This window comes from Eptatretus burgeri, chromosome 2, assembly GCF_056783735.1.
Source record: "Eptatretus burgeri isolate ZD-2024b chromosome 2, Ebu_testis_v1, whole genome shotgun sequence".
Taxonomy (NCBI): domain Eukaryota; kingdom Metazoa; phylum Chordata; class Myxini; order Myxiniformes; family Myxinidae; genus Eptatretus; species Eptatretus burgeri.
The window spans coordinates 116,565,256-116,579,844 of NC_140962.1; the positions used below are offsets into that span (position 1 = coordinate 116,565,256).

Genomic DNA, 14,589 nt, shown 5'->3' on the forward strand with positions numbered 1-14,589 from the left:
CCTGGCAGGGAGGGTGCAGGGTCCAGCTCCGTAGGTTGTGTGCGTCCTGAATGGTGCTTGGCTTGGTAGCGCTGATTCTGGAAAAATTTGAGGACGGTCGTTCTGGGCAAGCCAAGTTGAGCAGCAAGTGTCTGTACAGCTTCAGGATCTGGGTAAAGGCCTACATCTTGGATGAAACTCTGCAGTATAGCTAGGGCCTCAACAGAAATGCGCGTCCTTGCCCGCGGTCTACTTAAACCTGTTGTTCCTGGCATTCGGTCTCCGCTGTTTTCCACCACCCCATCTTCCCCAACATTCTCTTGTTCTTTTCCTTCTTCTTCCTCCTCCTCCTCCTCCTCCTCTACCCCCTCTCCTCTCCCTCCTTCATCACTCTCTACCACTTGTCCTCTTCCATGTTCATCATCTCTATCCCCTTCCTGCTGCTGGCTTTCAAGAACTATGGACATATTTTCAACTTCCTCTTCCGTTGTTGGCTCCCTCCCATCATTCCCTGGCTTTTCATGTGTGCAGTGTTCCTCTTCATCATTATCTTCATCTTCTTCCATTGCATAGTGGCAGCCTCCCAGCAGGCCAGTTTGTACAGGAAGAGTGTTCTCAACAGACATCACCTGTTTGACCGCATGCTGCACAAGACAAAACAGGGAACTATTAGCATAATTACAATAATCAGTAAGCTGCCTCATAGTAGGTCCAAGTACAATCCATCCAAGGACAATGCTGCCAAGGCAGCTTCATGTTCAACAAAAAAACATTGGGTAGTTTGCCATTGCCTTCCTAGTGGGGTTGAAATTTGAACCTGCAATTACCAGGTTCCATAGTAGAAGCTTAGCCAGCCAAGTCAAACCAGAACTATACGAAGACAATAAATCATCACAGATAGCTCGCTGTTCTATTTTACTTGTTTAGTGTGCTCTTAAAGTTTAGAGTGAATAATGCCGTTTCATCCCACTCATTGCAATGGCCTTGCATTCATAAGCAAGTCGTTTAGAAGTCAAACTGGATTTTTTAAAATCAACTAGTGATTCTACTCAATACTAGGAAAGAGTTTGGAAACCATAATGTCGGGATGTCACAACAAAGAATTGCAGATTCACACTTCCTCAACAAAAGTGAGATGGAACAAGATACAACACCCTCCCTTCAATCAACAAACACCCTCCCTTCACCCCTTCCCTCACTCCCATATTGTCATTTATATTCACTTTTCAATTGTAACAGGATGAACAAACAAGTGCCAAGTGCAAGGGGGGGGGGGTCCATATGCTATGCTCAAACTGTTTTCAAGACTACAAACACAACCAACTCCTACCCCCTTCGTAAAATCGTGAACTACCCCCACCCCTCCCATGGGACCAACATATCCTTGAAAAGTTTGGTCACGATCAATTAAAGCAGTTAAATAGATTACCTTCCCCACATTCCACCCCTACCTTAAATCCCAAAATGTATTAAAGCTAATAATTTAATTTTTCCACCATAAATCCCCCATGGGGCTAACATGATGCAAGCGTCTGGTGGCAATGCGGCCCATCGAGTTGACGTGAATAGCCAGACCGGATATAGAGAACATCCCCTTCCCCCTTCATCACCCCAACCCCTATTTTACTTCCAATCGACCCCCATCATGTGTGCTAAATTTCGTTGTGATCATGAAAGTTGTTACAATGATCTTCCCCTCCCACTCACGCAACCACCCAAAACAACCCCGACCATGAGACTCCCCAAGGGGCCCCCAATTATATTTGCCAAGTTTAGTGGAGCTACATAACAATGTTCCGTTCAAGATTTACAATATACAAGTGAACGGACAGACAGACAAACAGAAAAATGGAGTGTAACAATGAATGCAGCTTTTTCTGATGTGAGGCTGATCAGCAAGCGTGCCGGCACACTTGGACCAACATAATCAATCCTGATTAAACATTGAGGAAAATTACTAAGAATTTAAATTCAGTGCTACTAATTACTAAAATATTCCAAAATACATTGTTCAATCATTCAAATCAAACCATTCAAATGATTGGCCAGCAGGATAGCCGAGAGGTATACACACATTCACCTTTGAGCTGTATGGCCTGGGTTTGAATCTCGACCCAGCTATACACTGTCATCCTGGTGTTTCACAGGCAGGATGATTCATCCATGTGTGTGCCGTCCCTCGGATGGACGTTAAACTGGACGTCCCATCTTGCCGGAATTAGTCGGTGGACGTTAAAGGTGTCTTTCGCGAAGAGTAGGTGAGCTATCGCAGGCACAACGGCCAAATTACAAGCTCCGACCCCAACCTACAGGAAACACTACATCAATGACCCAACTACAACCCCGCCCCTTCCAATGATGCCAACTGCAGATGAAGAAAATTCAAATCAGTCTGTAAAGATGCATTAATCATTCAAACATACATGAAAAATACAAGGATATTCAAAGATAAAAATACATCAAATATACATGGAAGATTATAAAGATTTTCAAATTTGAAGGTCAAATTGAAATATTAACTTCCACCTCCCCACACCTAGGTTGCATCATTGCTGGGAGTGCCACTGTACCACTGGTGCAGTGCCCCTGCTCCCAGTAAGTTGGTACTCACTATTGCCAACCTCAAAAGGATGGCAGGCTGAGTCAACCCACCTGGTGTTATTTAACAACACGACAGGGACTTGAACTTAAGACCTAAAGATCTTAAGCCAGCCACCTTAATCATTAAACATCACCAAGCTTAGTGGAGTCAATAAGTTCGGTCCTTTACAACCCTTCCCAAAATATTGAGGCTTGCAGCTGCTATGTTGCATTTGTTGCCTTGGTATTGTGATAATGCAAACAGAGCGGATCCTCACAATGTCGTAAAAACCCTTTTCACAGCAGGGAGAGAAGAGTTTGGGAGTCTCTTCAGTATTTCTCAATGAATGGTGAAAATTTTTGAATGGAAGGAATGATGGAAATGCCTGACGAAGAACAGCATCAAGAATGGCAGCAGAGTGGAAAACAGGCATGAGGTCACAAACATACCAATTTAAAAGTGAAATTAAACTCAAATTATAAAAGTTAATAACTGGAGTAAAGTGGGGCAAAATGCCCCCTGGCAGGAGGGATGTGGGAAAACGAAAACATACAAAAAAAAAAAAATCACATTATTTAGCTTGTCAAATTATTTTTAGACATACACATCCTCAGGAAATCCATACTTGGGGAAAAGTCACACAATTAACTGGTCATTGCATACGATATGTTGGAGTAGTTTTGGCTTTACAGGTCTCATTAACATCTACAAGTGCTCGAGCTAGTAATTGAAAGGGAAACGAGGAGGAGCTTTTGTGGGGTAATTACGTTACGCATGAATTGAAAATCCCATTTATGAATCAAACAATGATTTCACATTAATCAGCTGCCACGCCTACTGCACCAACTAAGCATTTTCCTGTAAATGGTCATGCAGGGATTAATGGCAATACCCAAGTCAATCAAGGTCTATCAATATAGTATATACAAAAAGGGGAAGGTGGGATTAGAGAGGGGAAAGGGGTGGAGTTGGAGTTGATGGTGGAGTAAGACGAGATAAAGGTAGGGTGCATGGGAGTCGAGTCTGAAGTTGGGAGTGTCAAATATTTAGTTCTGTGAGAAAATGTGAAGATCTTCAAAACTTACGAGATTGATTCTCAGAGTTCTCCACAAGTATATTGTGAAGCCAGGGTGCTAGGATGGCCTCGAGTTATGCACACTTGCCACCAAGCTGTCTAGCCTGGGTTTGAAGCCCGACCCAGCTGTAAACTGTCATCCTAATGTTTCACAGGCAGGGCGATTCATCAACGTCTCTTGGATCGACATTAAACTGGGCGTCCCGTCTATCAGCATTAGTTGGTGGACGTTAAATTTCTCACAGCGTCCTTCATGAAGAGTAGGTGAACTATTGCTGGCACCATGAGCAAATCACAAATTCCTGCCCCTAACCTAGAGAGGGCACTGAATCAGCAGCACAGCCAAGCACCCTCAGCCAATGATGCGGGTGGGGTCGATCTTATTTTATATATATATTTTTTTTTACACCAAGATAGATCTACCAGATCTATCCTGGTATAAAATAACCAGGTGCAGCTTGGGAAAAAACATCCATTAAGGGAGCAGAAGGAAAATCCAGCAAATAAATCTGTGCCATTTGAAGGGCATTTGGTGGTCAAAACATAAACATGGGGCCTTCATCCACAAAAAAAACCTTCTTGGCTGGATGTGCGTTCCAGTTCCCCTAATCCAAAATAACTTTAGAAGGGAGTTACCTGCATTTAAGTATATGAAGCCAATAAATGTTTAAAAAGCATCCTTAACATGTCAATGTTTTTTTTATTCTCACCTAGAATGAAATCAATCCAGTCAATACAGATTAATACTCTAATTTATCAACTGAACTTTACCGCTACTTTTTACAGTTTGTAGTCACCAATGTCATACAAACCTGAATGTAATCAGATAGTAAAGGCTGTCTGAAGGGCGACCTGTCCAGCATATCGTGAGCAGGGAAAGGTGCTCGGGGTTGTGCCACAGGATGCGGAAGGTGGTGGTGATGGTGGTGGTGAAAGTTGTGGTGTGGGCTGACAGTGGCGGCTGCAACTGTAGCATGATGGTGCGAGCTATTGGCAGCCTCCTCCTGATAGATGGCATCTCTCTCGGACTGTGATAGGCCAAGAAAACGGCGGATGGTGGCCAGGTTTTCCCAGAGTGTCCTGTTCTCTGGGCTCGGTGGTTCTTTCCAACGCAGGAGCTCACAGAGCCAGCCCTGGAGATATTGAACACAACCAGTGTAAATAAACTGCACTTTATGAGTTTCTTCATAAATGCTGTTGTGTATTGGAAAGCTTGTTTTGCATTCTCATTTGAATAATATGACTCACGATGATGTGACCCCAGGTTGAAACCCAACATAGTCTTTATTTGTCACTTGATCTACTAATATTGTCAATTAACATCGATGACTTATCAATCTGAATGCACCAGATCAGAGAAGCTCAGGAGATTTGAGAACAATTAATCCATCCATCCAGTGGGACCACACTGTGTACAGTGTCGGTGCTGCCAAAGCAGTCTCCTCTGGGCTATTGTGCACAATCCTGGATGGATCGTCACTTTGACGCAGGATACTCAAATGGCTCAAACATCCCAGAAAACTAGTACTCATTTTGCCGACCTCAGAAGGATGACAGGCTGAGTCAACCCCACCTGGTATTAATTCAATGGGAGGCAGGATTTGAACTCAAGCCCCACGGATCCCAAGCCCACCACCCTAATCAGTAAGGAAACACCAGGCACGAACAATTAATACTTGGATGGAAGGCTGGGTGTTTAACGCAGAGGAAAGGCAGAATAGCTCAGTGTGCTCGCCTCAGCCATCTGGTCATGGATTTGTTCTGTTATTTCATCAAATTCGACCAAAACAGCCCGTCAAGGTGCAGTGCTGGCAAGGGGGTGTCACATCTCAGAACATACAGTCCTTTGTTTGGGGATGGAAAGCCGGCTGTGCCATTTGAATTTATGTTGTGAAAGTTAAATATCCCACAGTATTTTAACGTGTCTGTCATGACCAAATTCCTTGCCTCAAGATTAAATTGGACATGCAAGGGAAATATAAAGGGATGTGAATGTTAAGTTTGATTAAGTTAAATGGCAAAAATGGGGTGAGTACTTAACAGCAAGTAAAATGATAGATTAATAATAGGATGTTCAACAAAGCACAAGCATGATGGATAAACTGGCCTCCTATAATCTTAATTTTTTTTGTATATCCTTGCAATTGAAGCACACCATTTCCTAAAATAGCGGGCACCAGCACCTTTCTCAGCCCACCTTCGGTGGGCAATTTGCTGTGGCACATTCTTGGAAATGCACTTTATAATTGCCGTCATTTTAAAAACAAATTTCATTGATCACAACAGATCATATTCCATGTGATCGCATTTGAAGCTTGTAACACTCTTGTGAGTCGATTGTGATGACACTTTTTTTTTTTTTTGCTGACACAAACGGTGCCAATGGAAACAAAAACATGATCATTAAACATTTCATCATATTTAATCATTTCCATTCTTAATGGTTCGTCTCTGGGCCAGAGTGCCCATCTAGGGCCACCTTCGAAGACACGAAGAAAAGAAAACCGGGCAACTCAACTAATCAGTGCCGCATCCAGTCGATGAGTGAATATTGGCAATGTAGCTAAACCCACACAAGCTCTATTTATTATAGTAGATATCATTGTCCTGTATGGGATCATATGTACAAACTACTCCAAGAGCAAAGGAGTAAAAATGTGGCTGCCCCCCCCCCATTCCTCTTGCCATTAAAATAACTAGTGCGTGCCTGCACGTGCGTGGCCGTACGTGCAAAAAAAAGAAAAGAAGAAGAATTGTGCCGTCAATCGTGATGTCAAAGAACCGTGTCCTGTCATTGGTTTGGTAAATAAATGGCCATAACTTGGGAACCACTTGTCCGATTCATATCAAACCTTGAAAAGGCACATCCACAGGTCTCCAGCAATATACCTGGCAAGTTTCAATTAGATCGGACCAGTGGTTGTCGAGAAACAGCGGTCGCAGACAGGCAGACAGACAGACACACAGAGATTGCTGGAATTATAGATAGATGAGTAATAAGTGTTCAATGGTTTCACAGGGCAAAAAACACGCACAGTGAACATTGCACAATACAAAAACAACTCTCATTAATAACAATGGTGTCACACACTCCCCCCACCCCAAACCTCTGGTCCCAAAGAGCACTTTTTATTTATATTTTTTCTGGAACGTTTGATGTTAATGGAACAGATTGTCGTCAAGAAGCTTTGCGAATGAGATATTTGCAATCTGCATCAGGACAAGCAGTGCGTCTTTCCTTACAGTTACTCGGAGGTCATGGATTTATGGTTGACAAATCATTGACAGACACTGGAAAAAAAAAATTGGAAAAGAAATATATTTCTTGTGAATTGATTCAATGAAAAGCTAATTTTTTTTTTTTTAATTATAAGACCTTGAGATCATGGATAACCATAAATTAAAATAAAATACAGCAAATCCTGTATCAAGGGGGTCAACTCAGCCAAAGTTTTTTTTTTTTTGGTACGCGTGATCGACGCTCGTGGAAGAGATAAAGCAGAATAGAATGGAGCAAAATGGAAAGGGGGAAACACCAACAGCAGAGCAGAAGCGATAGTGAAAGTGGGATCAAGGGGAGGGGACCACATGGGGACGAACAAGCTGCACACAAACTGAATGAAACACAACAAGAAGAGGAAGAAGTTGAAAGGTGGGATGAAACGAAAGAAACAAACCAACCGACAATGAACAAACAAAAAGGGGTGAAGGAGACGGGGGTGGCGGGGAAATCACAATAACCTCGAAAAAGAGTGCTTAGGAAAAGGGTAATTTGGGGGAAGAAGAGAGTTCTCACAAAACACAGGAAGTGGCATGCCTTCGGACCATCTGCTTGTTTGTCCTTGCTTTAAATCTTTCGTTAAAGCAACTTCATATTATGAAACAAAGTTTTCAACGTTGCCTCAATTCACAAAGAAAAAACCCTCAACGGTAACCTTCTCGTACCGGAAAACCCTAATTCCGATAATCATTAGCGATAGGATGAGTGAGTGCAGGGTAGATTAATTTGGTAGAGATGGCAATATGACTCCAACAGCCACACATTGATTACAGAGGATGATGGGTCCATTCTTCTTATGTGAGTGTCCTTGTAAATTCAGAGGATGTGGAAGATTTTTTTTTTCTTCTTTCCATGGTGCGATGATAGCGGGGATTTTTGTCCCCTGCCCCAATTTTGTGCATTGGACACGTTATTTTAGCATTTATTGATGCACTTTCTTGCATGGTGCAGCACTAATGAAGCAGCACCAAAATAATTTCTCCAATCAAATTTATTGCGCTCTCAGCTGTCGATTGCCATTTAGGAATGAAATTGCTGCTTGGGCCATCACCTGGGACTGCAGGAAAATTGGCCAGTGTGGGAGATAAACATTACTAGATGTGCCAGTAGGAATTCAAGGGGGGAGGGGTCAGGGGGGAACTAATTAAATCTTAAGTGGCCATATCCATATTGTGAATGCAAAATGTCAATGTTTGACCTATGTGTACATAATATTTGAATCGCACCCAAAGACGAGAACGAATTGAGATTTGGTGAAGATCCGGATCCAGGTACTAGATTTTTGAAAGTGATTCTTCACTATCAAGTGGTAGGGCCAAAAGGATATTTAGCATATCTCAAGAGGTTATGGATGGATTATGACAACACTTGGTGGATGAGTTGGGAAGGTGACAAGAACAAGCCGATTAGATAATGGTTAAGGTCCGGATGCAGATTCAGCCTATCAGTTGGATACAAAATGCAAACTGTTGAGCCTGGCGGAGGTATGTGCTCTACCTAGTGCCGTTGTAGTTCCTCATAACAAACACAGACTACACCATATCGGTAAGTTGGCTCACACATCACACTGAAAGTACACACCCTGAGAAAACTTGCAAGCTTCTGGGAAGCACTCTGTATTCACCAACTATTCATTCAATGTCAACTCGAAGAAATGAAAATCAAGATTTAAATGCTAAAGGTAAGCCAAGCATGACACCAACTTTCGTATGACGAAATAATTATAGAAATTGGAATATATATATATATATATATATATATATATATATATATATATATATATATATATATATATATATATATATATATGTATTGCCTTGTTTACACTGGCATTCCTAAAAATTTCTGCACCTACCCTCCTTGATAAGGTAAAATGATATCATGTGTCACCCGAAGTACAAGGCATGGCATGACGGTGTATGTTAATCCTTGCATTATTATTGTAGATTATGAAGACCATCTTTTTCACACCTGCTAACCCTGTCTGTCGACTCATCAAATATTCACCTGTTCCATTCCAGTTATTATGTGATCCTTCCATCCTCTGTTATTTAACTCTTTTATGAACAAAGATATTTGTCATAACATGCACTTTGAAACTACTCATACCAAGACTCGGATCATCATCAGCATCATCATCATCATGTTCCATGCTCTATGCAGAGCGTTGGTGCTGCCAAAGTAGTTACTGAGCTACAGTCTTGGTTGGGTCGCCACTCTGGCTCAGGAAGTCAGGGCAGGAATTTGGAATTTGACCATGGTGTTGGTGATAGCTTGCGATATCACTACTCTTTGCGAAGGACACCGTGGGATCTTTAACGTCCACCATCTAATGCCGGCAGATGACATCCAGTTTAACGTCCATCCGAGGGACGGCACACACATTGATGAATCACACTGCCTGTGAAACACCGGGATCACAGTTTATAGCCGAGTCGAGATTCAAGCTCAAGCTAGACAGCTTACAAGCGAGTGTGCATATGTCTAAGCCATCCTACCAGCCCTAAATCTCAGTTATGTCAGAGACACTGGGGTGTCTCAGGACATATCCTCTATTTGTTACTCTTCGCCTATGATATGAAGTACAGATACACACCCCACATTTTAATAGTGCAGATGTAAATATTAAAAGTAAAAAAAAAAGCCAACAACAAAAAACATAGAATAGAAGATGTCATTAAGTGGGAAATGCCCATTGAGCAAGCAGGTTTCAGAAGAGGAAGAGGTACTCGGTATCAAATCATAAATCTGAGGTGGATGATGGAAAAAGCAAGGGAATGTCAGAAGAAGGTGTATCACTGTTTTCTAGGTTATAGCAAAGCTTTAAATTGTGTTAATCGTGGATTATGCTGAGAGAAATGGTGATGTTGATGCACCTGATGTGTCTGATAAGAAACCTGCACACAAAACAAAAACCTACAGTAAGAACAGAGTATGGATCAACAGGATGGTTTGGAATTGGAAAAGGGGTCAGAAAGGGGTACGTTCTCTCCCCTCACTTGTTCAATTTGTAGAGCGAGTACAAAGTGAGCATTGGAGGAATATGTACATGATTGGAGGAATATGTACATGATTGGAGGAATATGTACTGCATCAACAACCTAAGGTTTGTTGACGATACTACTATGTTGGCAGAAACTTTACTGATGCAAACAGTAAAGATGGAAAGTGAAAAATCTGGTCTTTAGTTAAACCTAAGTATAAAATAAAAAAGACTAAAATCTTATCGAGGTTTTCGGATTGGGAGATGATCAAGTGGAAATAGTAGAAAGTTTCATTTTCCTGGGATCTAAGATTGAAGTGAGTGGAGAATGTGAAGGAAAAATTAATAGATGGTTGGCATTGGGTTCCCATCATGTGCTGCCTATTTTGGCTGCTGGTTGCATCATTGGCTAGGGGCACGACTATGCCGCTGATGCAGTGCCCCAATTACCAGTATACTGGTGCTTATTTCGCCGACCTCGGAAGGATGACAGGCTGAGTCAACCCCCTGGTGTTAATTCAGTGGCTAACGGGGCTCAAACTCAGGACTCCAGGATCCCAAGCCACCACCCCAACCGCTAAGCCAACACCAGGCTACGAGCATTGGGTAGAACAGCAATGCCAGGATTGACAACGATCTGGAAAGACAAACATGTGACAATACAAACCAAGAGGAGGCTGATGAATGCTCTGGTATTGAAGTGGAATGGATAGATGTGATTCATGGACAGTGAAAAAGGAAGAAAGTAAGAAGATTGTCTTCAACACCACATTTCAATAATTGTCAAACGTTACAAATTCCACGCACTGAAAGAAAAACAAACAAATCGATGCTTGAAGAAATCAGACAACCAGTTACATCAGAAGTTCTGATCTGCTAAAACAGAAAGAGTCATACTTTGGACACATCATGCGTGCAGAAAACAAAAGTCTGGAGAAATCAACCATGCTGGGTCAGGTTGAGGGAAGAAGAGGATGACCGTGTATGTAATGGACAGATGGGGTAAACGCTGCAACTGAGCGGTCAGGAAACATTGCAGGATTGGGATGTTTGGAGAAATCTGATCATTAATTGTCAGGGCAGGACAGATTAGGTCTGTGATTTGCTTGCTGCAAGTACCATGCAAACCTGTACCAATCTGTTTCATGGTCGGGTTGTCGGCGACTAAACAGTCTCCCCCACCTATGGATATGGACACCGAGCAGGATTAAAAATAAAACCTGCTAAAGGGTGGAGGAGCTCCTTGTGAGCCAACGACCATTCATATCTGGTGCCCAACTGTGTCTGCAGATATCCTCCTGCAATTGCGTTACCTTCTCTCTTGGAGGTTGGTGGCAGTATTTTCACTCTGGCCACCATAAAACACTTCATTATGCAGAACACAAACAACACAAAGAAAACTGAAAACCAACTCCGTGGAATTATCTTCTGTGCAGCTGTCCTCGGATGATGAGATGTGCACAAAACCTTCGGGACACCCATTTTTTGATGATGGGAGGAAAAGCATGGGGGTAAAAGCTTCCTGGGTTGGGTTGCAGTGATGTGTGTCGTGGTGGTCCTGAGGTGTCATCCACCAGAAGGCAGTCTCCTCTGGTTAACCTGAGGCAGTTATTTTGGGTGGGTGCCTGGAATATCCTCACCCTAAGAGAGGATGATCTGTTGTCTCTGCTATTATCCGAGCTCCAGCGTTCGAACCTCAAAGAGTGCTGCAGCACTCTTTGAGGTTCGGAGACCAGATAGTGGTGAGATCATTGCAGGTGGTTACACCAACTACTGCACGGTTACCATACACAAGGAGATGCTGCAGCTGTGTCCAATAAGCTGACTCCCATAATAATTGAGGTAACACAGGTCAACAAGCAAACTATGGGTATAATTTCCCTGGTCTCTGTATATGCTCCGACTGATGAAAGTGATCTCACTGTGAAGGAGGCATTCTATTCCACGCTCGAGTCTGTGGTTGATCCGTGCCCCAGGTGAGATACTCTTCCAGTCTTGGGAGATTTCAATACAGACTGATATTGATAGGGATGGTTATAAGACATGTGTTGGTCCCCATTGGTCTGGAACTGTGAACCAGTATAGAACTAAGTTCCTTGACTTTGCAAGAAGTCATGGACTTAGGGTGGCTACATGGTTTCAACACTCACAGGCTCATCGCTGGATTTTTATTCCAATGCTGGTGGTGTGGCAAAGGAGATTGACCATGTGACCATTGGTGGTCGCTGGAGGATGCTCCAGAACTGCAGGGTCTATCGGAGTGCCCAATTCCTCGATACCGACCACAGGCTTGATGCATCATCTCTGAAGTTGCAACTCAAATCCAGGAGAATGGGACAAGCCCAGCCTAGGCTAGTATATGTTGGCAAGCTCAAGAATGAGAGCGGAGCTGAGGAATTTGCAAACAGGCTGAGTGGGGATTTGGGGGTCTGGGTGTCTTGGAACCCACCTTCAGGCAATGAAGAAATTTGTTTCCCAAGGGACACTGGATAGCATTGACCATTTCCAGGGTCAGGCTTAATGGTAGAGCTGAGCTGTTCAGGGAACTGAGCATAAAACGGTATGTGCGCTGAGGGTGGACAAGGAGGCCTATATGTAAGGAATCAGTGAAGGGGTAGAGAATCACCTGTGGTCAAGTGATTCTCATCATGATTACAGAGGAATTTCTGCATTGTGTTCCGCCAAGACCGTCCCTTGGTGTACTGCAGTTAGAGTGGAGGGTGGTGAGCTATTGACAGAGGAGTTCAAAGTGAAGGTCCGCTGGGCCGGTTACTTTGAGCGACTATGCCAGGCTGACCCACCAGCTGAGTTGGATGTCAGGGATGTTACTATCATTATTGCTGACTCTCCAAATCAACTGTGAACCAGCCACCTTTTGTGGAAACATGGGCTGCAGTGAACCCCTTCCCCCACACCCCACTTTTCAGTGCTTGTATGGATTGGATTCCAGGGAGGGTATAGGAGAGATCAAGCTGTGGTGCATCGTTTGGGAATGTCAGGATCTCTGACCTTAATTTTGCAGATGATGCAGTCATCTTTAGGGAGACGTTGGATATCCTTACGGGGACCATCGACGTGCTGAATGAGAAGTAGGAGCCGCTGGGATTACAGGTTTCTTGGGTCAAAACTAGGATCCAGGCTTTCAATCACATTTTGGATGCTGCTATCTTGTCGGTACACGTTTGTTACGAGGATGTTGAAGTCACGGAGAGATTAACTTACTTTGGCAGTGATATTCATGTCTCTGCATGTTGTGAACTAGAAGTCAACATATGTCTGGGTCAGGCCTGAGGAGTCAGAGATTCACTGCATCATGGGGTGTGGCACAGTCAGTACCTACGCAGGACGACAAAAGTCTGAGTCCAAGTCCTTAGTCATTCCAGTCTTGCTCTATGGATGTGAGACTTGGACTCTGACCAAGGACCTGAGATGGAGACTTAACTCCTTCCGTACCAGGTCTTTTCGGAGTATCTCTGGCTATTGTAATTGTTGGTCAGACTTGTGTCCAACGAGTGGTTGATGAGAGAGTCCCTGAGCGTCAGCTGTGGCTGTACGGACATGTGGCTCATTTTCCTGACACTGATCCTGCTCACCAGATTCTCTCAGCGAGGGAGCCTCGTGAGTGAAGAAGGCCAATGGGCCGACCATGTGCCTCGTGGTTGCAGCAGGTTGATCGGCATCTAAAAGAGATGAGGATGGACCAGGCATCTGCAGAGGCCCCTGGAGTACTGGCAGAAAGTGGACGTAGCAACGCCCTGCTCTGGTGCAGGCTTCCATAACTGACCTGACCATTAATATCATCAGAAGTCAAACACAACTTAATGGAAATTAATAACTAGTACAGTAGAAGTGATGCAGAGTTTCATATTCTTACAAACAAGAAAAGTAGTTAACCTGCGATATCACTCAGCATCAATTTGGGTCCCTCCCTCACATCCATTTTCAAATTTGCATTCATCTCATTGTTAAGTAATGTTTAAAGAAGAAACATCTGTAAAAATTTGTCCAATGGATGAAATCTGGCTCCATCCAGCACAGTCTGATGTTTGTTTATCATGATGGTGGACTTGATCATTTCTCTCATTGCATGAACTCAAGTTTCCTTGCAGACAAACTAGCATCAAGCCAAACTTAGAGGGGAAGGGCAGGGAGAATGGATTTTCTTTTCTTAAAAAAAAAAAAAGGCATGTCCTTGTACACCATGGTAAGCTCAGTTGCTACGTTTTCTGGCACTCAGACAGTGCACGTTCAAAATGCTTTCTTGCTCAGCCTTATTATTAATAAGTGAAAGACACGAAAGAACACCTCTCAACTTTCTACTGTGCAAGTTTCTTGGAATGGAGTCTTTGTTTGCACTAAAGAGCCAGATTTTTTTTTGCTCGTTATAAAAACTTACATCTCTGCTTGTTATATGCCATTGGTTTAAATAATTTTACAATCTTGTTTTTAAACGCAGATCCAGCCAACTTTATAGTTCTTTTTTGTAAATGGTAGCAAAGCATGACTTCAGAACTGGGATCACAAAGTCTAATCAGAATTCAATAAATAGAAGCACAAAGGATTACTGCCATCCAAGAAACTTTGCAACCAACTCTCAGCTGTAAAGATCATCGTCTTGAATTTTGAGCCTGTGCACCAGACCCATGTTTCACAGTCCGCAATTCATGACCGTGGATCGGAGTGGCTGGAAT

At 43.1% G+C, this 14,589-nt stretch overlaps 1 protein-coding gene across 5 annotated transcripts in view; it reads right to left on the reverse strand.

The window, feature by feature from the left end:
• The window catches only part of SATB2 (SATB homeobox 2), a 133,829-nt gene that overhangs the window by 1,166 nt on the left and 118,074 nt on the right, over positions 1-14,589 (reverse strand). For all 5 annotated transcript variants that reach the window (XM_085870896.1, XM_085870897.1, XM_085870898.1 and 2 more), the window contains 2 exons: positions 4,448-4,768; positions 1-623 (listed from right to left, as the gene is read on the reverse strand). The exon at positions 1-623 is cut by the window's left edge and continues 1,166 nt beyond it. In XM_085870896.1, the coding sequence (XP_085727022.1) occupies positions 1-623; positions 4,448-4,768 (944 nt within the window). The remainder of the gene's footprint in view (positions 624-4,447; positions 4,769-14,589) is intronic.